Genomic DNA, 26136 nt, shown 5'->3' on the forward strand with positions numbered 1-26136 from the left:
AAACTTTATTACCAGAGTGAAAGAAGAAAAGTGCTCAAGAATTTAGTTAGAAAGACAAGCTGCAGCAATGCACAGGGTGCTTGGTAAGTGCTGGAGTTCCCTCAGCCCTGGAACTAAGTACATGTCACTGTGTACTAATCATGAAGCTGCAACATGCACTTTTACAGCATAGGTGTCCTAGGCCACATCTGGAAGACGACAAAACCAAAGACAGACCTGGCATGGGCAAAATCTGCTGTTGAGTCATCTAAAGGAATATAATCTTGCATCTTAAAGCCCAAAATGTGCACCATTTTCTTTCACTTCAAACAAGGACTCTTTCTCCAGAGCTGTCAAATCTGCCAGTACCCAGTGTATTGATGACAGGTGGTACATCTCTTGGCTTTGCCAAAACACCAGGTCATAGAGTTGGAAAAGGAGATCCTAAAGCAGTCAGAGGGCTGCTATTAAACTTGCCATACCATATTCAGAATATCAGAAATTTCTAGTCCACACTGGGCTGGTCAAGATGAGACAGAACAGATCCAGTCTGCTTGAGTATGCTACCAATTGTTAAGGTTGCAGGGAAGTTGAATAGCTGGAAGTTCCCAGTGAAGAAAGGTGTGTCAGGGAGTTTTGGTAAGGTTTCCCATCTCTGCTATGCAGCAAGTGGAAGGGAGTCTCACCCACGGGCCTGAGGCAGCTAAATGGCTACTAGTAACACAGCAGGTAAAAAATGCAAATCATCACATCTTCACACAGCAGGTCACATCTTGTTTCTCCCCATATATTAATAACATACCTTACAGTTTTAACACAGAGATGCCAGTCAGAAAGGATTCTAAAACATATTTTAGAAAAATCCAATTCAAATGGTTTTAGCGTAGGCTTCCACACAGTGTGATCTTTATGTACTGCAGTCCCTGAATCTAAAGCTGCCAAAACCCAAATCCAGCACCTGAACCCATGAGCTCTACCACATGTCATAACAGCAGCTTTAGGACAATTTGACAATTGTTTTTGGTCTATCTAGCTGTAGTGTGCCAGCTGGGAAAAGCACTTTCCAAGACAACTACCGCAGGAGCTGTGGCATGGTGCATTATCTTAGTGCCTGTCAGTACGCACCCAGAAATCTGAGGAGAGTTGTCATGAGGGTTTTAAATTATGTGAATGAAGATTTGACTCTCAAACATCCACTGTGGTCAAGAAAGTCATCAACGTGCAAGCTACTCGATTCTTGATTTGAAATCAGTTTCCTTACAAACTGAGGAAATGAAGTGACTGCAAATTAAATCAATCTTTGTTCATTTAGGGGAACTTCTTGAGGCAATTACCTATGAAGGAATATAATTCAATCTGCAGGCTATACAAACTTGCAGGAAAAAATTGTTAAAATACTAGTGAGTGCTGACAAGTAGGACTCTGTACAAGCAAAGAGCTTCTTTGAAGTACAAAAGACCACACCCACCCCAACCCTTCTCAAAACTACACAGGCACTGGTGTTAAATACTAAAGGAGTGAGCAGCAAACAACTTGGAAAGATGTAGTAATATCATGGATGTTAGTGTAAGCATGAAGATTAAGAGGCAGTGAACAGAACAGCAGGAGTCTCCAGAACTGACTGGAGATGCAGCATTCAGAACCAGAGGAGTAGTTCCCCCAGCTCCACCCAAACCATGGAGATAAGAAATGTTGATGTTCTCCCAACCTGCTTAAAGATCTCCTCTTCCCAAAGAAAACCAGCCTTATACCAGGTCTGCAGGCTAGTTTAGGTAGAGGCAGAGGAAGTGGTGACAGGTGTCTGAAGACTTTGTTACCAGATCTACAGCCTAGAAGGCAATGGTAGTAGCCGACTTGGGTATGACATTGTGAGCAAAAGCCAAGGCTGATATGAAGTCACAACTGGTGAACACCAAGGTGAGTGCACAGAGAACACAAATCTGAACAAGTAATGAAGATAACAGTCCTCATGAAAGAAAGTTGTCAGCACCTGGAGCTGGACCTGCTGGTTTACCATTAAAGGCATGAGTAAGTAAGAAGATATGAGTGTCTGGGGCCCATGACAGCAACTGAATGCCTTGCTTCCCCCCTGACAGGCCCCCACCATCCTGGTCTCTGCAAGGACACTGCTCAAAGCTGCAGAATGTTGATACCAAGGAAGACTGAGGCAGGTTTCCTTTGGGCTTCTTAGAAGAAGCAGCAAGTGAGAAAAAAGGCAGATGGCTCCTATAGGATCATTTCAACCTCCCCTCTCTATCCTCCAAGTATCACCTTCTAGCCATAAGAGATGCAGTTGAAAGAGCTGTGTCTTGAACTACATAGCAGGCAGTCCATTACCATAGATTAGTATTCAGCTTTGGCAACATGACCCTCAACCAACCTATTTTCTTAAGGCCTCCGGCAAGTAAGAAATGAAAAGAAAGCCAGAGCTACAAAATTACCATAGAAAATGCCAAAGTAGAAACAAACAGAACTAGTGACACTAAAACTGTAATCAGCATTTAATTTAAATGGAAAAGGCTCATACGTAACAAAAGGTTTCATATTACTTACAGCTGGTGAAGAGATTTTGAAGGTTCTGCAATTTTTTTTTTTTAATCAAGCATACACAGAGACTTCTGGCTTCAGAAAACCAAGAAGGTTAACAATTTGGGGATTTAAGTACACTCTAGGTTGCACAGGCTCTGAAGCGGGAAAACTGAGCAAAAATTTATTCTAACATATGTTACACAGCATGATACAAACCTTCAGGTTAGTCTTCTAACCTGTCTTCAGTGTTTAACATTAATTAAAATTAAAGTTAACATTTTATTAATGGTGAAAGACTGCAATCAGTATTTGGAAAGCATTCCACAAAACTTTTAAACTGTTCGTATTCACTGACAAGGTATTATTCCTGTGTGATTTCTGTAATGAAAATATTAATTTAAAATTCTATATAAAAATACTTTTAACAAAGGTTTTATTATCATTGGTTATACACATATTACAAAACTCAAAAAATAATTATATTTAATGAAAAGAGGATGAAACATCTTACATTCTATTCCATATAAGAAATCTAATTTGTTTAAGGATAGAAAACCAAGTCTAATATCAGAGGTCAGTCTGCCAAGGTGGTGTCTTCTATCCACTGTGGACCGTATTATTGTACCTGAGGACTCCCCAGTTCCCCTGGTGCTGCTGCTTGCCTATTACATACTGCATTTTTACATTCTTCATCCGACAACAAGCAGCTTCAGTAATTCCTCTGCAAAACAGTAGTCTGCCAACAGTGCTGTCCAAGAGCAACACCCAGAGGCTAAATATACTGCTACAGCAACACTGTGCATTCTGACCAGTTTCTTTCTGAGGAGCATTGAAAACCTTCATAAAGATAAACAACAATTTCCTGTAAAGATAAAGAGCTGACAAAACTCTTTCAATAGTAACAACAACAACAAAGTGTTGTCGGCAAACAAACCTTTTCATGAAAATCACACCTTTATAGCTACTGCAAACAACATTTAAGAACAGATGATATATACACACAGTGATGTTGAGCAAATAAGCAGCAGTTTTTGTTAATGTGTGTGTATAGTATTTTGGCTGGCAGCAGCACTGCAAAGGAGCAACTAGAAGGATGACTGCTCTCTACAAAGCCAATTCCATTTTTCAAAAGCAGAAAGGCAGAAAAGAGGAAGGGTGCTCACCATTTCTTTCACCAGTTCTCAAAGCAGTACACTGTTTTTTTTCCTTAAATCCTGAAGGCAGTTGCTGTGGGAACAACTTGTCTATGCAATAACAACAAAACTCCAGCAAAAAAACCCTAGAGCATCTTTAAGAGGAATATGTTATCTGGAATCAGAGCATGAAGAGGGATAACTGGATACAAAACCAACTCACTAAAGCTTCATCTTAAAGATCTCTAGCATCTAACAAGACTAATCTCTTTAAATTTAAAGCCTACATAGAGAAAAAGAAAAAGGCCGACAAACTAAGAATACCATGAGTAATATCACACTTATCTCCCCAAACACTTAATTAGAATATACTTAAAAGAAAACACAGTGAAGACTGTATAATCACAAAACATGATTGCACCTACCTAACCTTTTATATTTTGAGATTTCAGATCAGGTCAATGATTTCAAAACCAAACAAAACCAGAAGTCTCAATCAAACACCTGATGGAAAAGTTTCTCATCTGTTAAGCAGAGTTTTCTCCGTTCTCCTCAGTTGATCACTTTTTTTTTTCCTCATGTCTTTTCTCAGAATCTTGTTTTTTATGTGGCTCATACTCTTTACCTGCTTACAGTGAAACTGGAATTGCATCTACTACAAGGAAGCAATCATTCCTCAGCACCTGCTCAGGCATCAGTCTGTTAGAGTAGAACAAATTCAAGAGCAGAGATTTAACTTTATCATCCTACAGAGGGAGGAGGATTTCATAAGTAAGCAAAACAAACTCGATTACAAATTAAAACCAAGCATTTGATGAACACATCTTCTAAGTGCTTAGGACTCAAAGCCTTCACAAGATGTTGTGCCATAGCATTCCCAACAGACAGCAGCATTAACAGTCATAATGCTCATTAGCAACAAAATACAATCAAATTTTCAGCACTAGGTCTATCAACCTGGTGCCAGTAGATTTCACAGAAAGCATAAGGTTTTGAAATTTTTGAAATATAAATTCACTGAACCACTATAAATTACAGAAATACTCAGACTGGTCTTTCTACTGTGAAGGAACAAAACAGGTGCCGTTCACCTTCTATGACTTCATCTTTTAATTTTTGTCATACTGTTTCATCACTGTACAGGAGCACAGGGGGAAAAGAAAATCAAAGTAACAGGCTCTAAATCAACAGCAGCTATTCTGCTATTAACCCATCACTTACACTTAGGCTCTTTGGATTTATCAGAAGAGATTACGTGCCTAAATACTTAGCAACTTAACAGCACTAGACTCCATAGACAAAACACAAATCCACAGCTGCTACACATATGCTTAAGCATCAGCTGTTGAGCAAGAAAGAGAACACGCTGGATTTGGACAAGGGGACTACAAGAAAGACAATCTCAAATTCTGATCTAGAGATCTAGGTTACTAAACCTCAACTGGAACAGAATCTTTCCATAGGAAGGCTTGCTTGTTCACAGTCTCCAAGCCAGCAACTCTTCTGACCAGGGTCAATATTAACAGCAAAGCACAAGATACCTGTACACCTCTCATCTATCCCTCTTTCACCCAGACAGAAGAATCACTGTGAGGCAAAGGAACGTACACAAGTAGTCAAAAACTTGAAGACAGAAGCAATTTCCAATTCTTTCACTAATTATCAGAGTCACTCCCCAAATAATCTGAAATCTGGGTTAAAAGATGGGATCTGAAAACTGTTGATCTTGCAGGCATAAAGGGTTGTTCAATGTTTGTAAAACATTTTAAATACTCAAAGGAAAATCTCTAGTTAAGGGGATGTGCAATGAAATACCGGAGTGAATCATGACTACATACTTCCTCTGTAAAATAAAGTGAGGAAAATCTGAGCACTTGAAGAGCTTGAAAAGCTTTGTACTTGTGTATTTGCATTTCAAGATACTGTCAAATGTCTATCAACAATAAATATCACCTTCTCACACTTAGGAAACTGAAAATTGATTCCACAAGGAATACTGCTGTAGGACAACGTTTCATCTTCTTTACTCCATTTTATTTTGTTTGATCTTACTTACTTTTTTTTTTCAAATACGCAAAACTGAATGCTGAAACACTCTGAACACTGAAGGCTGACATAGCTAAATGAGTGGCTGCAAGATCTTTCCACTAAACATTACCTTTCCTCAACAGTTACCTAACATTAACATCCCATTTTTAAAGCTTTATGTTATCTTCCTGTGGCAGTTTTGCATTTGTTGAAAATAACAAAAATTTTACTAGTTGCAAGTGTGCAATTCCTCTGGGCACAAGATTGAGATGGAAGGGAAATTACGGTCTGTCAAGAGCCTGCAGATGGGCATGGAGATTAATTCCGAATAAGCTGATTATAGATAAAGCACTTTAAAGCAAAATAGATTTTCCCCAAGAACTGGGACAAGGATTAACAGCCAGAGGTCTAAAAGATTCCCCAAGAAACAGCTGAAAGATATTTATTAGTACTACATTTCTTAGTAAAACCCTCATCTGTATTTCTGAGCACTGCAGGCAACACAGATTGCTTCCTGGTGGACTTTAGTGGTGAGGCACATGCATCTACATGCATGCAGGATGAATCCTTAAAAACGAAGTAAAAATCCAATGCTGCTTCTTTTCATCAGGAGGAAAAAAAAAATCAGAGAAATTTGCTCTTATTAAAAGCTGTAATATTAATTCATGCCTGCTAAAAACAATACCAACTAAATTAACTAATTGTTCTTGAAACAAAAGCAGCTGTTTGCACTTCAGAAGGTACCTGTTACAGAAGAATACAGAAATATTATGCCCTGAAACTGGCCATTTAAACTTTGATTTGTATCCTTCAGACTTTATTTGTAAAGCATTGTCACAGCAGAAATTTTATGGAAACCAGAAGTGAGCCGACAAGTTTTAATGTCCCAAGAAATCTTTCCTAATTCCTTGGACAATTAAGTTTCCTTTATACATGAAAGAAAGTTAGGGATTTTTAGTATCTAAGGATTATTATGCTTAATCCTGAACACTGCGCTGGGCAAATGGCTCTGTACAAATTTTGTGAAATACATTTAAAACCCCCTAGCTGGCCCTAATGTTCAGTCATGAAGTACTGAATCTTCTTTCCTATAGTATCGTGTGTTTCATGAGAGTCACTTTAATTTAAAAAAAATCAGACAACTGTAATGAGCTATAAGATGCACATTTACAGGATCACCTTTCTGCTCAAATGCTGCATGTTTTAGTATTCTATTTTCCATGGTAGTGTCCCACTGGAAATAATTTTGCAGAAGGATTTGGTAGACAGTCCTGTGCGTTATCAGTAATGTTTTCATCACTGAAGAACATTGTTGAAGTGAAGTTGTTAAAAGACATACTGCAGAGGAGTCATCTAATAAAGCAAGATTATTTGCAGTACTGTGTTATACAGTGATACACAAACCACCCTGCCAGGACACTGAAGCTGTGTTAGTCTGGGACTGTATCATGACAGTTTCTTAACCTAAACACAGTAAACAGGATACACTAAGCTCATAATGAACACAACTCCAGTAATTTAACTCCATCTTAAACAGTCATCTCTGTAAAGCTGGCAAATCATTAATACACGAGTATAACCAAGAAAGAGGAACTTATTATTTGGTCTTAATTCCTGGCCAGAAGACTGAAAGATTATGGGAATGACAGTTACACAAGAAAATAAGCCTAAGGAAATACAAGCACTCAAGTAAAGAATGCACAGAGATGAGGGATAAAATTGGGTGCCCATCCAAGAGAAAGATAAGTTAGTGAAAGAACAACTGTAGAGCTGGAGACCCAAGTTGTGAAGCATGAAGGTGCACAGATCTTATTCTCAAATAGTCACTGGGACACTGGAACAGGATAAGTTTCAAAAAAAGGGTCTGAAAATAGAGTTCAAGGGAAAAACAGCTGCTGGCATAAGGTAGAGAGAGAATAACAGTATTGAGAGTAGAAAGAATGAAAACACAAATTTGTATCATGCAGGGTTTACTTATATCTGTGCATTTGTTTCAGAGGTATAGGAAAACTTGTTTCACAAAAAAGAAACCAAATCCAAAGAGTAAAGGGCACAGTACAGTTTTTTAACTGCATTTAAGTGATTAAAATGGAATTTGGTGGTTTTATTAATGCTCAAGCACTGTGCTGTCATTATGTAGTAAGACAGATGAACAAAGTCAACTTCCTGACTTCAGAAAAGATAGATTTCTAATTCAAACACCTCCTTTGAGGCTGAATCTCAATGACTTATTCCCCAAGTCTGTAACTTGGTGTCATTCAATTAATGGTAAAGAAGTTGCTCCTTCTGAGGTCTGAGTTTAATATTAAGAAAACTTTGGGGCTTTCTACCTTCTCAGTCATCATTTTATTTGTGCATTCTATCTAGAATTATGCAAATAGTCAATTAAGAACATTTTTCAAGCCAGCACTTAAAATGAAATATTTGACTTTAAAATTTGATCAACCACTTCTAAACAAGAGCAGTCTTATCTTCCTCATCTGACAATTGACATACCATGGCAACCACATCTACCTCAGGTGTTCCATCTTCTTATATGCCAAACTCCTGGTTTTGAATGCAAAGCTGTAATAACACGGGTGGGTTTTTTCCCTTTAGTTAGGAAAAGCAAACATCAGTCAAGAAGATTCACCAGGTTTCAAATGAAAATGGATTAATACAATAAAATGGCAAGGAAAGACTGTTTTCTAATTTTAAAGTAGGGTAAAACATGCAAGCTGCTCAAGTTTCCCTTACACAGAAACAAGAGGAAAAAATAGTATCAGAAGAAAGTTTTAGAGGTCAAAAGAAGTAGACATTTAAAAATATGACGTAAAATAACATGCCCAAGTTATGTTACAAAATCCTCTTTAAGAAATGTTGAGGGGTAAGTGTATTCTAGCAGACAAATGTGAACTCTGTACCCATAAACTAAGTATAATCCCCCCAGTGTTCACTATTGCCCAGAAGCATGGACGAGTACCGCACTTTCCAGACACTGCCTGCAGGTTAAGCTGAAAATTCCTCTACTCTGAACAACTACATAAAGAGCAAAAGGAAGCATGTGTTTTGTCAGTGCTGGGCTCTCGGGACACAGATCAGCAGAGAACTCGGAAAAATCACTGTCTCCATTTTTGAAGTGTCTGTGCTGCTTAATGAGGGAGAACACAATTTTGGATGCCTAACATGAAACTGGCAACTGCGGAATGTAATATTAAGACTTGAGCTAGAATTTTCCATCAAATGATCAATGCAAGACCAAGTCTGAGCTGAAGATTAGTTACATGTGGGGCAATCTGAAATTCAGCTGGCAAATTTGGATGAGGGTTCAGAATGCCAATCTTGCTGCATCCCAGATAGTCTCTTCAACCAGAATCAGTAATTCGTTTCAGTCTTTGTTTCTTTGGGGTTTTCTGTTTGGTTTGTTGGGTTTTTTTTACTTTTTTTTATTTTTTTACCCTCACTTCTACTTACAAAACCCTTTAGAACAGATTATCTGAATAATGGTAGTAGTATTCTAGCTAAATCCTGCAGTGTTAGTAAATTATAAAAATCTACGACATCAAGCTACACTTTAGCTCATCCATTTCATCACTTATTCATCTGAGTAGAAAAATTACTTAATTTTAAGCAACAGCTTCCTAAATTGGGAATAAAGCATAATAAAGAGTTACTTTTATATGAATCAGCTTCATCTTCTCAACCCAGGTAATTGCCAGTGGCTACCTATCAACTTGCACTGTTAGGAAGTGTTTTTAAAATGCTGCAGCACAGAAAGCATTACTGAAGCCATCCCTGTGCAGATGAAAGAACTGCCAGTATTTCCCAGGAAGACCCCCATATACCTGGAGCTCCAGCTGATACTCAGTGAACCAGTTCCAATACATTAACTGCTCATGCAAAATCGCTGCATGGGAACATAAGCACTTGCTGGGTAGCTTGTGGCTTTTCAAGTTTGGGAGCTTTGAACTTTTCCCATTTAGAACACATGGTACTGCCAGCCTGAGCTGGGGAGGCAGCAGTACAGTGCCAGAAAAAGACATGGAGGAGATGCTGTCCAACATACCACCTAATGAAGGAAAGTAGGCTGCTTTCTCCTCCCTGGCATACCACACACTGAGAAACTATTAAAGCTCATAAGGTGGCAGAGAATACAAATTGCAAAACCTCTCAGGTAAGAAAAAAACTTTACAAATATACAAAGACATTCAGCACTATTTTCAAGAACTTTATTTCTGCCAGCTTTCCTATTTTTTCTTCTCTGACTTTCTGCTCTTTACCTGGAACTAATTGCTTCCCCATTCCTGCTTTCCAGCATATTTTAGAATTGTCTACTGTCAAAATAAGAGCTATACCCCAAGTTTCTATCCTCTTCCATGACAGCAGCCAGCAACAGCTATAGACAGACTGGAGAAGACTAGTTTGCAGATTGCCAAGAGTCCTTGGTAACACATCAGTTACCAGTTACCAGCTCCATTTGTGATCATGCAGAAAGTACAAGCCCTGAGCAGTACTGACACCTTTGCAGAGAAGGCACACACTGGACCCAGGCTGTGAACCATGGTGAAACTTTCCTGTTCTATCATGCAAGCTGCTTATTTCAGCACAGCCCGTACCTGCAGGAACGACTAAAGAGGACAGTCTTCCTCAGCTCTTGTAATTTTCACAATTACACCATCTGTACTGAGTATGACCTTTCAGAAAATTCAGCTGTCAAAAATTTGTAAGGTTCCCTGTCTATTACAGTTGGAATTTAATTTTATGTTAAGTGGAAGGGGAAGTTTTTTGATGTAATTTCAAATTCATTGTAATCATCAGGATTAGGAATAGCAAAATTTGTGTATAATTCTGACTATCATACCAAGCAACAGTAATCTACTATAACAGGATTTAAAACCTGCTTCTGTATCACAATTCAGAAATCGAACATATTCTCAAACACATATTTTACTCAGTCTCCTTCCTGGAAACCCAAGTGAATCCCCTAAAACCTAATCACTGAGAAAGGTGTTCCCTTCATTTATGTGACACACCGAATGTTCTAGCCCTTTGCCTACTTGTTTCTTAAATCAAAAGGCTGGTTTTTTCCTTTTGATTAGCTAATCACCAATAAACATAATAGCAACATCATTCATCTATGAGCAACACCAAGTTCTATAATTCATTCACTTTTTTCTCTCATACACAGGCACATTTTTTATGTCACCTCATTATTCAAGAATCTTTTTCCCAATAGGTTTCATCATCACTGTATCTTATTTTAAATCCCTCTTGGGAGCTTACTGCCCCCTTTACAGTGTTTGAGGCACATGTGCAAGTTCTTTTTTCCCTTAAGCATCATCAGAATAATTATTGCATGATCAAACAAACAGCAGTGAAGCTGAAGTGAATATTACCAGTGAAGCTGAAGTAATATTTACATTCTTTAAACTTCTCTGAGGGTTAGTGGGGAACCCTGAAAACTCAGACATTGACTTCTGTCACCAAAGAGGAGGCACACACATTATCAACAAAGCTGGATGTTAAAGTTATACACAAGCAGCATAGTAGAAAGAGATGGACAAAACTTACCATGCTGTGAACAACACACGCCATCTGAGGGAATAAGTTAAAAGCATAGTGCCATGGCTGGGGACTGAAACAGAAAAATTACTACATACTGACTTTTTTTTTTCTTTTTTGGTTGCTCGGTTGGTTGGGGTTTTTTGGATTTATGCCATTCAAGCTTGGCCTCAGGGCTGTAAAACTTCCACATTTAAAGGCAAAACTGAATTCAGAAAACTGTTTGACATAGTTACCACTTACTTGGAATAGACTAAATTAATGTTTCTAAACCAATCTGAAAAACAACAGACAAAAATACCAACACTGTAACATTTTCATACTTCCTCAAAGTTGTTCTTTTCAATCAGCTTCCATTGTGTTTGGGCCTTTAAGCTTTTCACAATTTTCTTAACTGATAATAAGTTGTTAATATTGGGTCTTCTATTCAGTCATTCCTCTGCCTGCTTTTTTGAACTAGGAAGAGAAGAAAAAAATCAGGAAGTACTAAAGCTTTCTATTTTGATATGCTTTAGTCCAATGCATTAGACAAACTGCCTGAAGCCTATTCGAATTCAGCCTTTCAGGGTCTTTCCCCACAGAATAGGGGGTTTACTGTGTTTCATTTTCATTACACTAATAATCTTCTGAAAAACCAACATTCTGAATCCCCTTAAATTACATACTACTGATTTGTCATGAATCCAGAGATTCCAGCTTCCACTGCTTTATTTTTTAAGAAAGTATCTTTGTATTTAACTGAAATGAAGCGTTGGCTAAAATGTACCACTGGAAATCTGAAGCTTTAACCCAACCTACCTCTCATCACCAATATACCCCTAGAATTTTCTCATAAAAAGATAGAGACATTTATCAAAAAGAAATTATGTGAGAAAAGGTTACCTGTATAGATCAGTGTCATAGAAATAGATAAGGCATAAACACACCTCAGCACTGGCCAAATATCTGTTTTGTATGACAGTGATCATACTTTGCTCATGATGAACTTCACACATAACTTTATTGTAAGTACTTATAATTATTCCCTTCTCTGCTTCATCATGCTCCTAGACTGAATTACATAGAGGGAGATTAAATATTAAGAGTCATTCTTCATTTATACACAACAATATTTAAGATGTAAAACCTTTACTGAGAAGTTCCATTGTTAATGAAAAAGTAATTTATCAGATTTTTCGCTCTTTTCTTATGGAGGTTCTAAAAGGGCAGTTAGCAAGTCATCCAAGAGTTTCAGTAGAATAAAACTGATTGGCACTTCTATGCAGAAGTCCAATTTCACATTCCACATGCTACAAAAGAATTCTTTTTAAATATACCACAGTTAAATAGATATGGAACATTAGAACATGCAACCAATGAGAGTCACTGGTTCTATCACCAAGAGCAGTCACAATCAGACTAAACTACTGGTTTATTGTTAGTATGATGCTACATCAAAGGACAGATGCAACTTTTGCTGACATGACCATTCTCGGGCGCAACAGGGACTCTCATTGCAGAGACAATGAAAATATCTCAGCATCAGCAAAAGAGAATGGAGGAAATGCTTATCAGAAAATATAAATAACTGAGAAAAAGGCTAACACTATCATAGACAATTATTATCAGTAAGGCAAGAACACTTGCCCCATGTAAAATGAAAGTGATGAAAAACTGTTCATCTCTTAACACTGGAAAAAGTAAGTTAATCCATACACATTCCCCCAGAGAGGAAATCCCATTATTTTAATCAGAATTTTCACCTGTATTTTCAACACAAGCACCAAAACTTGGTAAGGCTCAAAGAAAGCTTCTCTGCATATAGAGAGGGAAGAACCAGTTTTCCCAATATTTCTTGTTTAAGCCAGTTGTACATACAGCTAAGTTCTTGTAATGTGAAGCTGTCCTTTCTGCCTGTTGCCTGGAAAATACATTCTTTTGTCTCTGGGGAGCAACCCAAGCGGCTTTCTACCACATTTCCACAAAATCAAAGAAAAATGCTGCCTTGTAGCAAATATCTTGTCTGATACATTAAGAAAAGTTTTAAACTGAAATCAAATATGTGTAAAATATACAAAAGTCGTGACAGAGCTGGCATGATTAGAAGTTACATTTAATTCTATATCCAGTTCTTCAGAAACAGTCAACTCAACCTTTTTGAGAATTTAATCTGCACTGCCAACCACTTCATCTAAGTCAGAAAATGCTTCTAACATCAGGTTACAACACTTCAAGGAGCAGAAAGAAACAATCAGCCTTGCAATTGAAAATAAGAAATTAGCAAGCAGAGAGCAAAACCAAGTAAGAAATGCAAAGAGTTAGCACTACTAGAAATCTAATCAGGATTTGAGTCAGATCTCACCTCACACTTGAGTAATATACCAATTTCTAGAACTAACAGAGTTAAGATTCACTAAGCAAAAATAAAGTTGGTTCTTGCCTTGACTGGGTTTTATTTTTCTAATCTCATTTTGTTTTTTATCAAAAATGAAACCAAAGAAGAAGAATCCAAATCCTCCTGAGTTTCATGTCAAAAATCAACATGTGCTGCCCACACAGTGGTACATGAGATTTCCATTCCTATATGGTACAACCTGACATAAAGACACATCCTGGGATCTATTTCACAGTTTATCGAGTGTGAAATAAGGTTAAAGATTTCACCAGGAAACCATAAGTGCTTTCATAAAAGTCAGAAATAACTTTGCTTTAAGATACAAGGTGCAGAAGGTGCCAGAGAAAAATCAGTAAAATCAACTTACAATCACACTGAATGTTGTTTTTAGCAAAGTTTTGTTGCTGATATCTAGAGAAGAAGAAATATTACACTGGCAAGCAGAATTTAAAAAGAAATATGGTCCTGTATTTAACATGCAAGATACCAGTCATAACAGAAACCTGCAAACCCCACCTTGGTAATTTACCTATCAAGCTTGTGTATTCCACTAAATACTTGAAAATATTTTATTGTCTTAACCTTAATGGAGCTAAAAAAAACTTTAACAATGCAAGTTCAAACAATGTTTCTTCCAAAAGCCTGGAGTTGTATACTGGAAAGAAGTCATACAGGCTCTGAAAATTTCCTTGTCTGCCATTGACCCATTTCCTATTATATATACTCTCACGGTATATATATACAGATGCTACAGTAGATTAATTTGGATTCAGAAAGAGAGGAAAAGGAGTATCTATTTAAAATAAAGAGAAGGCAAACACTTCAAAGAAACATTTCCTTTACATGATTGTTCAGTATTTCTTTTTTAAAGGAAGTAGAACTTAAATTGCAACAGAAAAATTGCATATCAAAAGTCAAAGCGATTAAGAAGGATAAACGAAAATTCCTTTCTCAGTCTATCTACCAGTGCTTTACCAACCCATGCCAAAAGTCTGTACATTTCCTCTACCTCTGAAGCATTTGCAGAAAAGTTCAGATTTGAAATAGGTAAACCAAAGTTCATCACTATACTGACAAACTCGAGCCACTTTCATGCATGCAGAATAGCACTCTGAATTGCAATCACAGAAACCCACCCGCCAGTTTGTTTGCCCCCTCTAATAACTGACATGATTATAAACATCTGTAAGTAATTATATTCATTAACATTGTACTCCACATGACATGCACCAAGTCTACACTGCTGCTGAACAGCATTTATCATCTGGTCAAGGAACACTGATACTCATAACAGCATCTGGCCACAGTAAATGCTCTGGGTACAATGAAATGCAAGAGTAGAAAACTTATACACTAGGAAAGGGCACAACCCTTGTGCATTACGTACAATATACATGGGCAGGAAGGCTATGTTGACACAAACTGAGAACATTTACATGCAAGTGTGACAGGGAGATAGGGAAGCTGGGCCTGCAGGAATGGGGAGAGAGGAGCTGACAGTCTTTCCAGGAAGACTAGGAGTCCTAAACTGAGCAAAAGCACAGAGACAGGAAAGTCACAGTTACCTTCCTACTTCGCATTTTCTTCATAAGCAGAACTCAATGGATGGTGATCCACTTGCACCACCCATCTCCTTTTATGAGAAATAACCCACACCCAACTTCAATGCTCCAAATCTCTTACAACTCAGAGTGGGAGACACAGAGCATCAGAATGGTATTGCATAACAGTAGACAATTTATTTGCACAAATTCTCCACACTCAACATTTCAATGAGGAAGAAAAATCTATTGTATATTTCTCTGCAGCCTGTACCTACATCACATCCAGTCAGATTGGCTGTTTCTTTGCAGCCAATCTCTCATCACCACCTTCAGCGGCATTTATGAACTAGAACCTTTTAAAATCCAAAGTATTTCTATCCAAAGGTCTCTTGAAAGGACTAATTAAAGCATTTCAGTCACACAGTGAACAGATAGAAAAGCACACCCAAAGTTATCCTTCCATAAAAGTACTGACATCTATGCTTTCTTCTAAAAGGACATCTTTTGTATAAATTCCAGCTCACTGTACCAAGAGTGAAGGTAAAGTAACACTCTATTCCTCAATGCATTACCTTTCCCTCTGTATTGAAGCACTGTCATTTAGAGCCACTGTTCATATGCACAATCTCCCTGCCATAAGTAGTTGGCCCTACTAATGCCTACTGCTCACTACCTTGGTTAGACAGTGTCATACTTCATCATGTTCACCAACAAGAAAGATTGACTGTTTGTGTTACCTTAAAGATATAACTGAACCGGTCAGCAAGAATTTGCATAGTTGTGTCCATATTATTTCTGACACAATTTAGTTTCTTTGTTTTAACACACTTGCACTCAAAGAACTGTTGAAATACCTCCTGGGTCATATGCTTCAGATTCTTGACCATAAATCATCTCCAGAGAAGTTGTCAGCTCCTGTGTTTCAAGTAAATCCAGAAAAAACAGTTTTGCAAACAAGGCGAATTCTGTGACCATGTGTTACCTACAAAAATCAAGATATTTAACATAGAAAAAGTTAGCACTATCTGATGGTATAAAATTATTTTTACTACGAAGGTCTCTTTCTATGTCCAGTGAAGTATATTTTACATTCCACTTTCCTTTGAGATCAAGTGCCAGTATGTCTACCAGAAAATGCAACGCAGAAAAGGATCTCAGAGATCATCAAGTTTGATTTTTGTTCCTTGAAAACATGGAAGAAAAAGACACCACAAAAAGCTTAACAGCTCATAAGAAGTCGTTTGTATTCTAGTTATTTGTTCCCTGAGGACTTTAAAGTCATGCTCATCAGGATAAAGAACAAAATGGGGTTCAATTTATAATGCTCCTTATAGAGCTGCTCAACTTCAGAAAACAAAGTGAATTTGTACTAAGAAATAAGGTGAGCAGACGAGGAATTCTTCTAAATGCAAAGTCACTTGTCAGGAGCCTTTTAGACCCTTGAGCAACCAAACAGAACACCAGGTAAAATGACTGACACTACCACCAGAAGCTGGAAAGGGGCAGCAATGGCCTCCCCTTGCTGAGGGCTGCAGGTACTGTGAAGGTCAGGAATTGACTTTTAACCAATTTTGTAGGACTACACATGATGATCCGGCAACCAGACCTAGCACTACAGACACACCACAGCAAAAGTTCAGATTGGGGCCAAAAGAATAAGAATTTCCTCACATTATAATTAACTAAATACAGTGACCGAAAAAGGAACGAAAACAAAACAAAAAAATCCCAATCCTCCACTGAACAGTATTTTATAAAAATTACAAAACCACTTTCATAACAATAGCTACTACAATGAACAACATTCATTCAGTATAATAGACTGTTTCAACAGCAATTTCCTACTGAGCCAAGTGACACGAGCTTTATACAAATCTGCTTGTCTACAAGCAAATACCAGGAAAAGGTTTGTGCTAAATTTATGGAGGCTATTGAAATCATTCAAGTGCACAACAGAATTCTCTCACATTTTTCTGAGTAGATGGGATTCAGTACACCAGGATACACATAGACAGAAAAATGGCACAGCAAGGTAAAAGCCAGGTTCAAATGGAACAGTCTGAAGGAGGGAGGAAAAAAATCAACCAATTTAACAGCAAAAAAAAGTAGGTAATAGAGCAGAGAAAACTGCTCAGTAACAGTTTCATATCCAGTATCACACTCTGTTTACAAAAATAATAGCAGTAATCACACCAGGACAGTATCTGCACATATTCCATCAGGCTGTCTTCAAAGAAAGAATCCTATAAGTTAGGTCCTATTTCATCCCATTTATTTTTCATACTTTAAAGACATTTCTCTAAAACACTAGCAACTTCATCAGCATAGGGATACAGAAGCAGTTTCCAGAAGGACAACAAACTACCATATGAAGATGGCTCAGTGGCCTATGTGCACTTGTCCCAGCCACTATCTCTAAGCATGGTAATTCAAAGGGAGCAGAACAAGCTACTACACACTATCCATGAAATAAAGGAAACTTGCTTACAGGTAGATAACAACCGTTCAGCTCACACCCTAGTTTGCTTTAGGGCAATTTATGTGTATACCCCCACTCTCGGCTTTCCTCTCAAGCAATGCAGTATTGTCACTTGGAAAGCATGGAGCTTATCAACTGGTTATTTCAGTCCTAGCCAGGTGAACCCAACTGTGGCTGAAGCTGTTTGAACTGGTCAACAACAACTCTCACCAGAAGGTATAAAACACAAGTCAGAAGAGATGTCTGATGAAGAGAGTTTGCAATACACAGGCTCAGTGAAAGGCGCATTAGCTCCCAAAATTCTCCTCTGAGAGATATGGAAAAATATTTGTTTCTCTAGGACAGCACAGCATGACCACTTCAGCTCTATAAAATTGCAAACAAGGTTCTCATTAATATTTGGTAAACACTTATTTCACTTTCCCTATATGGGAAAGCTATTTTGGTCTTCCAGCTCCAAACACAAGAGAGGACCATCGACAGAGTTAAGCTAAAGCTCAACATTTAATTAACACAGCAGCATTTCAGTACCCCTTCAAATATTTTCAAAACACTCTTAAAATTTCACTTCTGTACAATTATGTAGAAGATGCTTGATGCCTACCACCTAGTGGATTCACACAGTATAGCCTTTAAACACTCACACAAATATCCCAAAACCAACACAAAATAGAAAAAACCATACAAACAACACACTACAACTTTCCTCTATCTGAAGGAGCAGGACTCTCACAATGCCTCTAGTGATAAAAAAACATGAAATGCTACCTATGCAGTATCTTTTTACAATTAGATACCAATCTGTATATCAGACTATAAAAAAAAAAGAGTATGAAACATTTTATTAATAGCATTGAAAAATAATTCCATTGGAAATTGAGTAATTCCATGAAAATTTGAATGCTTCAATTTATTAATGCTGCTCCAGTCTTATACAAACTTATGTGCAGACTGCAATCTTGGTGATTATTCATAAGAATTCAATCTCATATATGTGTGGATGAATAAATCTCTGGAATTTGTACAGACAAGCTGCCCAAATACCAACAACCTTTTTCACCCCTCCACACACATTTGCACAGTCAAAATTAAGGCAAGTAATATTTCTGATGTTAAAAAGAAGAAAATAAATTATTTCTAATAGCAAAGTCCAGTAACACTTCTATTGGCAAAGTCCTCTTCAAAAGTCCTTACTGCTTCTACAGAGCCTATTTCCCTACCTACATCCTTACTTTCTGGTTTTGGGTTGTCTGAGAGGGAAAGAGACTCTTGGTAGGAAAGCATATCATCAAATCACACAACACACGACCACGATTTACAGGATAACTGCATTGACTTTTTAATTGTAGGTTCTCTCATTAACAGCCATCTTCTACTAAATATTCTGTGCTTAGTGAAGTCTTGTTAATCACCCAACACAGTACCATAAAGGAAAAACTGTTCCCTAAATCCAGGATCTAGATAATAATTTCCCTCTAGAAACAAAACATCTAGGAGACCAAGATCACAAGTAAATTAAGTATTACAAGAGTCAGATGTACAGCTTACCTTGGAAGTGTTACCTAAAACTTCATCTGCTGCTGTCAGTCTCCAACTATAAAATGTTTAACATTGAAGAAACACCCTCCACAGATTCTCAGAGTTTCAGAATCTATACTGATCGAAGCAATCTCCTTACCTGTAACACTCTTGAGGGCCCAGAGAGGGCACTTGATCCACTTCCAAAATTAATTCTTTCACTGCTGAATACAAGTTCTGCTGCACCTCATCTTGCTTGATAAACAATTCATCTCTTTCATCCTATGCAGAAAGAAAAGCAAGTCAGCAACTCTCACCCAAAGAATGTAGAAAGTGATACAAAAAAAGCATTAATCCTTGCGAAGCATGAGTAACACAATACATGCCTGACTAGGAATGAGTGAAAAAGCTAATTTTTTTAACCTCCACTCCTATGGCATGACTACCTTGCACAAATACAGCACCCTTCACAGTGTAAAGATATGACTACATGATCAGAAAACTAAAGAAACAGTTTCTGCATGACTGTTGATAACAGTGGGAATCTTAACTGCCACTGAAAATTTAAAATGCCCTGGTTGTCCTGTAGTTTTTCATTGTATTACAGAAATTAGAATTTGGATTATCCACACTTTCATACATCCAAAATTACATCCACAAAATCAGACTGCAAAAGTTTTCTTACTGGAAAAGAATGCTCTGGAATAAAAAAATCCTTGTCTTCTAGTAGGAAAAGCAGATGAACTGTGAACTTCCTACTGATTATCTGCAGAAAAATTATTAAACTAAACATAATTTTCTAGAAACAAAACAAAACAAAGCTTCCCTTGAATGACTGGCAGGATTGGTTCTGCCAATAGGAGAGGAACCCCATATTCATAACAGACAAGGTACCTATCAGACTTACCAAAACCAAACCTTTTGAAGTGGATGAAAGAAGTTAAAAATCCATACTTGGATTGCTTGCAATGTTCTTTTCAGAGTGATTTAACTCAACGTGCTCATAGGTATATAAAAACTCATATGAACATGGAAGATCAAGCTGCAGCTTTATGGACCTGCTGTAAAGATTTGCTACTTCCTTCTACATCCATCTCCAAAAATAAAAAAAAAAGTAAAATGATTGAAGTAGCTATAACATGGTGTCCTGATATGTGTTCCCTTCCCTATCACACACACACATGCTGCTTCAAAACCTTGGAAAGTCTGGCGCGGAAGGCAATTATTAGTGAGGAAACAGAAAACAACAGAAGAGTTAATCATAGCACTAATACCATGGAGCCAAAGAACACTCAAATGAACACCTCCTGCTAACAAGAAATAAATAATATAAATGTATCTGTAATATCAATATGTAAACGCAAACATAGGTTCAAATGTGGTCTTCAATTTAGTTTAATGAAATCTTAGAAATGGACGTAATCAGCAATTTTTAAGTATCCACCATAGACTAGAAATCTTTTACCAGTAACAGACAAGGACAGAATGAGATCCAGTGGTTGGAAATTGAAAGATGGACAAGCTCCAAAATAAAACCCCAAGTTGTAGCACACACTGCTTTATAAACAGATTAGCAATTGAACAGTTGCTGTAATTCAGCCACACATTAATAGCCTGGATAATAAAAATCACTAGATTAAGTTGTACTACAGAAGGTGAACAGAATGTATTGCTTTAGCACTTAAAACCATGAAACAACAACAACAGAAAAGATTTTAATAGGTCCTCCTGCACTTTTGGCCATCACTGGAGACTTCCTGCTGTTTTTCCTGCATAAGGCAAGAGCTAGTTTGTAAACCAATTCTGTAACATGCTGCATAAAAAATAATAAGGACCCCTCATCATAAAGAACACTTTCCAATACTTCTACAGAATGTTACTTCAAAAACTAGAGCAATAGACACTTAATGTAGCAGAAGATTCAACCAGGCAACCAAACTCCAGCTAATACCAGTTAAAGCACTAGAGAAAATTTAACAGTCTACACATGATTAAATGACTATCAAGGAGCTCAACAGATGGCTCAGGAGTCACAGGACAAATCTCCTTCCAACCTGTGTACATGGGACACTTCATGGCTCAGCTAATGCCCATTAGATAACTTCACAGAACATTAAGTACATAAGCAGTATTTTAATAGTCTGCTTTACAAAGATGCGAGCTCTTCACAGTAGTAAACATTACAATTAAATTCCTTTAAAACAGACTAAATGCTTCTCAAATTACAAAATTTAGTTCATTAAAAGAAACCCACAACAACAAAACCCACAACACAAAGAACTGCACAAACAGCACCACACAACCAACCACCAGACTTGGTAATATCACTTCCAATCTGGCTCACCATCTTGTTTCTGATAACTATAGCGATGCTAATGAAAGTCCACAACAGCAGTTTTTGTCTCCCTTTAGTGCAAGTTACTACTTTGCAGTATATGGAATATCTAAGATAGGTCTGGCATCAACATCCATCCTTAAATTGTTCAAATTATCCCAGCAACCCCCATTTTTTTTTTTTAATGAGCAACTGAATAGTTCCCCTTTTTTAAACATTAGCATGATTATTTTTTCTTCTTTCCCACCAAGAAAAAAAAAAGCTGAATATGTACACTACAGTCTCCAATAAGTTCCAAAACTGAAATCACAAATAAGCAACAAATCCATACAACACTAACTACAGTGTCTGAGAAGTCAGCATGTATATTACACCCTATCACTATGAGTACCTACTTACACTGCAGTCAAGGGAACTTCTAATTACCCCTGTTTTTTCATCTGTAAAGCTGCCATCCTTTAAGTAATACTTCTATAGGAGAGCTGGTAAAGTCATCATCACCACTACATTCCTCTTTGGACACAGAATTTACATAAAATTCTATTATTAGTTTTGAATGTATTTTAAGCATTTCCATAAATACCTTATAAAAAAAAATGTTCCAGTCTCCCATCTTCATTTTTGGGACAATATCTAGGAGAGACCCAGTTAAACCACAATAAACCAACTAAGAAAACACAGACAATTAAAACTGAAATAATGCCACTTACTCTGCACTCAAACTTTTAGTGGGTGTACTCACACCTGGGATAGTTGTTTGAGATGCATTACATTTCCTCAAGCCAAGATAAGATGTTCACTTCCAAGAGCTTAAAAATAATGAGCCTCGTGACAGTGAGAGAGGGCACCAGCGCTTCAGGGAGGTTAAAAGAAGAGCACATTGCTTAGACAACTGAACAGCAAGATATAACTTAGTAAAGCCAATTTTGGCAGCTAGGTTGACAGATTGAGCAGAATTAAACACTCTGCTTTAGTTTAATAGCCAACTATCTCATCCATCTGTTCGGGTTCACTGGACTTCCTGTCTGGATTCAGTGGACTTCCTGAACACCGGATTTACATGAACTTCATTTTAACTGAGCAGAAAATGAAGTCAGTGACATCATCACACTTGGTTGCACTATCAAAAATGTCTGCTAGCCAACCTGTAGTCAGTATAATTTAAGCGGGTATGACAGGCAGACTAACAAGCACACCATTTACTGTGTGCATCTTGGACATTTCTTGTATTTGAAAATACAGTAGCCAAGACTCTGCGGCATGGTACAGCACAGAAAAGAGATTCTTAAAAATCAAAATTACTCTCAGCAAAATAAAAAGTTACATCACTACACTGCGCATTGTAGGGACAGGCAGGGCAGGAGAGGCAGAGGGGTGGCACTGTATGTAATAGAAGGCTTAGAATGTATGGAGCTCACAGTTGGCACTGGCACAGTTGAGAGCCTCTGGGTAAGAATCAAGGGGCAAAGAAATAACATGGATGTCATCGTGGAAGTCTGCTATAGATCTCCCAGCCAGGATGGTGGCGCTGATGAATTATTCTTTGAGGAACTAAGGGAAACTTCCAGGTCAAGTGCCCTTGTCCTTATGGGGGACTTCAATATGCCAGAAATTAACTGAGAGCATCACACAGCTGATACAACCAAGGCCAGAAGATTCCTAAAAACCTGGATGACAACTTTATGGAACAGGTTATAAGGCAGCCAGCTTAGAAAGATGCTTTCCTTGATCTGCTGCTTGTCAACAGAGTGGATCTCATGAGAGAAGTGGAGATTGGTGCCCATCTTGGCCACAGCAACCACAAAGCCATCAACTTTAAAATCTCTGTTGACAGGAGGAAAAGTGCCAGCAAAACCTCAACACTGGACATGAAGAGAGCAGACCTCAGGCTGCTCAGGGAATTACTAAGTAAGGTCCCCTGGGAAAATGTTTTTGCAGGTGCCGGTGTCCATCAGTGCTGGTCACTTTTCAAACACAAACTCCTAAGGGCAGGCAATTCCCAAATGTCAGAAATCAAGCAGGCAAGACAGAAGGCCTGTTTGGCTGAACAGGGGTCTTCTCTTGGAAATAAGGCAAAAAGGAAGGTGTATGCCCAGTGGAAGCAAGGTCAAGTGACATGGGAGGAGTTCAGAGATGCTGCTTGCCACTGTAGGGAGAAAATTTGTGTGGCCAAAGCTCAGCTGGAGTTGAAGCTGCCAGAAATGTGGGGGACAATAAAAAGAGTTTTTTCAAATACATTAATGGCAATAGTTGTCTTTTGTCTTTCCTCTAATGAGAAAAGACAACGCAGAAAGAATCGTGTCTTGCCGATACCATCCAAGGGGTCTTTCCACTGTGCCTTTTGCAACCAGACTTGTCTATCTGGCATTGGCCTCTTTAGCCACCAGTGCACTTGTAGCAAATGTGGGTAGAGCCCTTCCCAAATCTTTGTTCGCGAAGCCTAGTCATGAATGGCAATAGGCAGTATAGAAATATCATCAGCCCATTACAGGATGAGGATGGTCACCTCACAAACAAGGACAGACAAAGGCAGAGGTGTTTAACACATTCTTTGCCTGTCTTCAACACAGATGATGGACCAAGGGCATCTCAGTGGAGAAACTGAGAGGACCATGACTGTGAGAATTATCAACTCCCAGTCGAACGTGAAATTTTGTGGGATCTGCTGCTCCAGCTGGATCCCTACAAGTCTATGAAGCCTGATGGGATTCATCCAAGAATCCTCAAAGAGCTGGCTGATGTCATTGCAAAACCTCTCTTGATGATTTTTGAGTGGTCTTGGGAATCTGGAGAGGTCCCAGATGACAAGAAGTTGGCAAACGTCCCAATTTTCAAGAAGGACAAGAAGGAGGATGTCAGAAACTACAGGCCTGTCAGTCTCAATTCAAGCTATGGAGAAGATTATTTTGGGAGCTATTGAAAAACACCTGAAAGACAACAGAGTCATCGGTCACAGCCAGCACAGCTTCATGAGAGAAAAGTCCTGCTTATCAAATCTGATTTCCTTTTATGACAAGGTAACCCACTTAGTTGATCAAGGGAAGCCAGTTGCTGTCATCTTTTTGGATTTTGGTAAAGCTTTTGATACAGCTTCTCACAGGATCCTTCTGGACAAAATGTCCAGCACACAGCTGGATAAACACATCATGGGCTGGGTGAACAACTGGCTCATGGGTCAAGCATAGAGGGTAATAGTGAATGGGGTCTGGCAACAGGACCAGCACCCTGTCACTAGTGGGGTTCCACAGGGCTCCATCTTGGGCCCTGTGCTCTTTAACATTTTCATAAATTACTTGGAAGTAGGACTGGAAGGAATACTGAGCAAGTTTGCAGATGGCACAAAACTGGGGGGAGCTGTTGACTTCCTCAAATGCAGGGAGGCCCTGCAGAGAGACCTCAACAAATTACAGGACTGGGCAATCTCCAATCAGGTGAAGTTCAGCAAGGGAAAGTGCCGGATTCTGCATGTGGGATGGGTCAACCCCAGATGTACAGACAGACTGGGAAATTAGATGCTGGAAAGCAGTGCTATGGAAAGGGACCTGAGAGTCCTGGTGAACAGCAAGTTGACTATGAGTCAGCAGTGCCCTGGCAACCAGAAGGGCCAACTGTGTCCTGGGGGGCATCAGGCACAGCATTGCCAGCCGGTTGAGGAAAGGGATTTTCCCACTCTGCTCTGCACTGGTGTGGCCTCACCTTGAATATTGTGGCAGGTTTTTTCACAGTAATATAAGAAAGATATTCAGCTCTTAAAGAGCGTCCAAAGGAGGGCAATGAAGATGGTGAAGGGCCTTGAGGGGGAGCCATATGAAGAGCAGCTGAGGACACTTGGTCTGTTCAGCCTGGCAAAGACGACACCCAGGGGAGACCCCATTGCAGTCTACAACTTCTTTGTGAGGGGAAGAGGAGAGGCAGGCACTGATCTCTTTTCTGTGGTGAGCAGTGACAGGATCTGAGGGAATGGCCTGATGTTGTGTCAGGGGAGGTTTAGGTTGGATATTAGAAAAAGGTTCTTCATCCAGAGGGTGGTTGGGCACTGGAACAGGCTCCCCAGGGAAGTGGTCACAGCACCAAGCGTGACGGAGTTCAAGAAGCATCTGGACGATACTGTCGGGCACATGGTGTGACTCTTGGGGATGGTCCTGTGTAGGGCTGAGGGTTGGACTCAATGATCCTTGTGAGTCCCTTCCAACTCAGCGTATTTTGTGATTCTGTGATTCTGTAATTCTGTAATTTGTGTGGTACTGCAAGACTAGCATGATGCCAATAAAACTCTTGTTCTGTATCCTTTGCTTGCCAAAGACTTCAAAATACTTAAAACAAACTCCACAAGACCCTTAAGATGTCCTGCTTCCAGCTGCTACCTAATTATCTTGAAAACTACATTAATTCTTCAGGGAGCTCTACACTTCCAAACACATTCCCACTTGCATACCCCTTGCAGCACTTGGGCACTCTGGGGGATACCTGACATCCTGTAGAACTTCTGTCTTCTTTTAATTTTCCCGATTTAAAATATTTGTGACACTGCTACGACAACTTCCCCACTTCAGATAGCAGGATTTTTTTTTACAACAGCATGTTCTTGGAAAGTTATGATTTCATGCCACCATTCCTTTGCACCTTATCCACCATTCCTTTGCACCTTATCTTACCAACCAGGAATAATGTCAGAA

General features: G+C 38.6%; 1 protein-coding gene across 1 annotated transcript in view; it reads right to left on the bottom strand.

The window, feature by feature from the left end:
- Nucleotides 1-4168: 4168 nt before the first annotated feature.
- Nucleotides 4169-26136, bottom strand: part of STK31 (serine/threonine kinase 31) — a 32340-nt gene continuing 10372 nt past the window's right edge. Inside the window, 9 exon segments of the mRNA XM_051785965.1 lie at nucleotides 4169-4387; nucleotides 8166-8261; nucleotides 11534-11666; nucleotides 12135-12256; nucleotides 13301-13417; nucleotides 15866-15989; nucleotides 15991-16043; nucleotides 19286-19314; nucleotides 19317-19407. Coding sequence (XP_051641925.1) covers nucleotides 4169-4387; nucleotides 8166-8261; nucleotides 11534-11666; nucleotides 12135-12256; nucleotides 13301-13417; nucleotides 15866-15989; nucleotides 15991-16043; nucleotides 19286-19314; nucleotides 19317-19407 — 984 coding nt within the window.

This window comes from Manacus candei, unplaced genomic scaffold, assembly GCF_025592945.1.
Source record: "Manacus candei isolate 608988 ecotype Guabito, Panama unplaced genomic scaffold, ASM2559294v1 h1tg000021l, whole genome shotgun sequence".
In the NCBI taxonomy this organism is placed as follows: Eukaryota; Metazoa; Chordata; class Aves; order Passeriformes; family Pipridae; genus Manacus; species Manacus candei.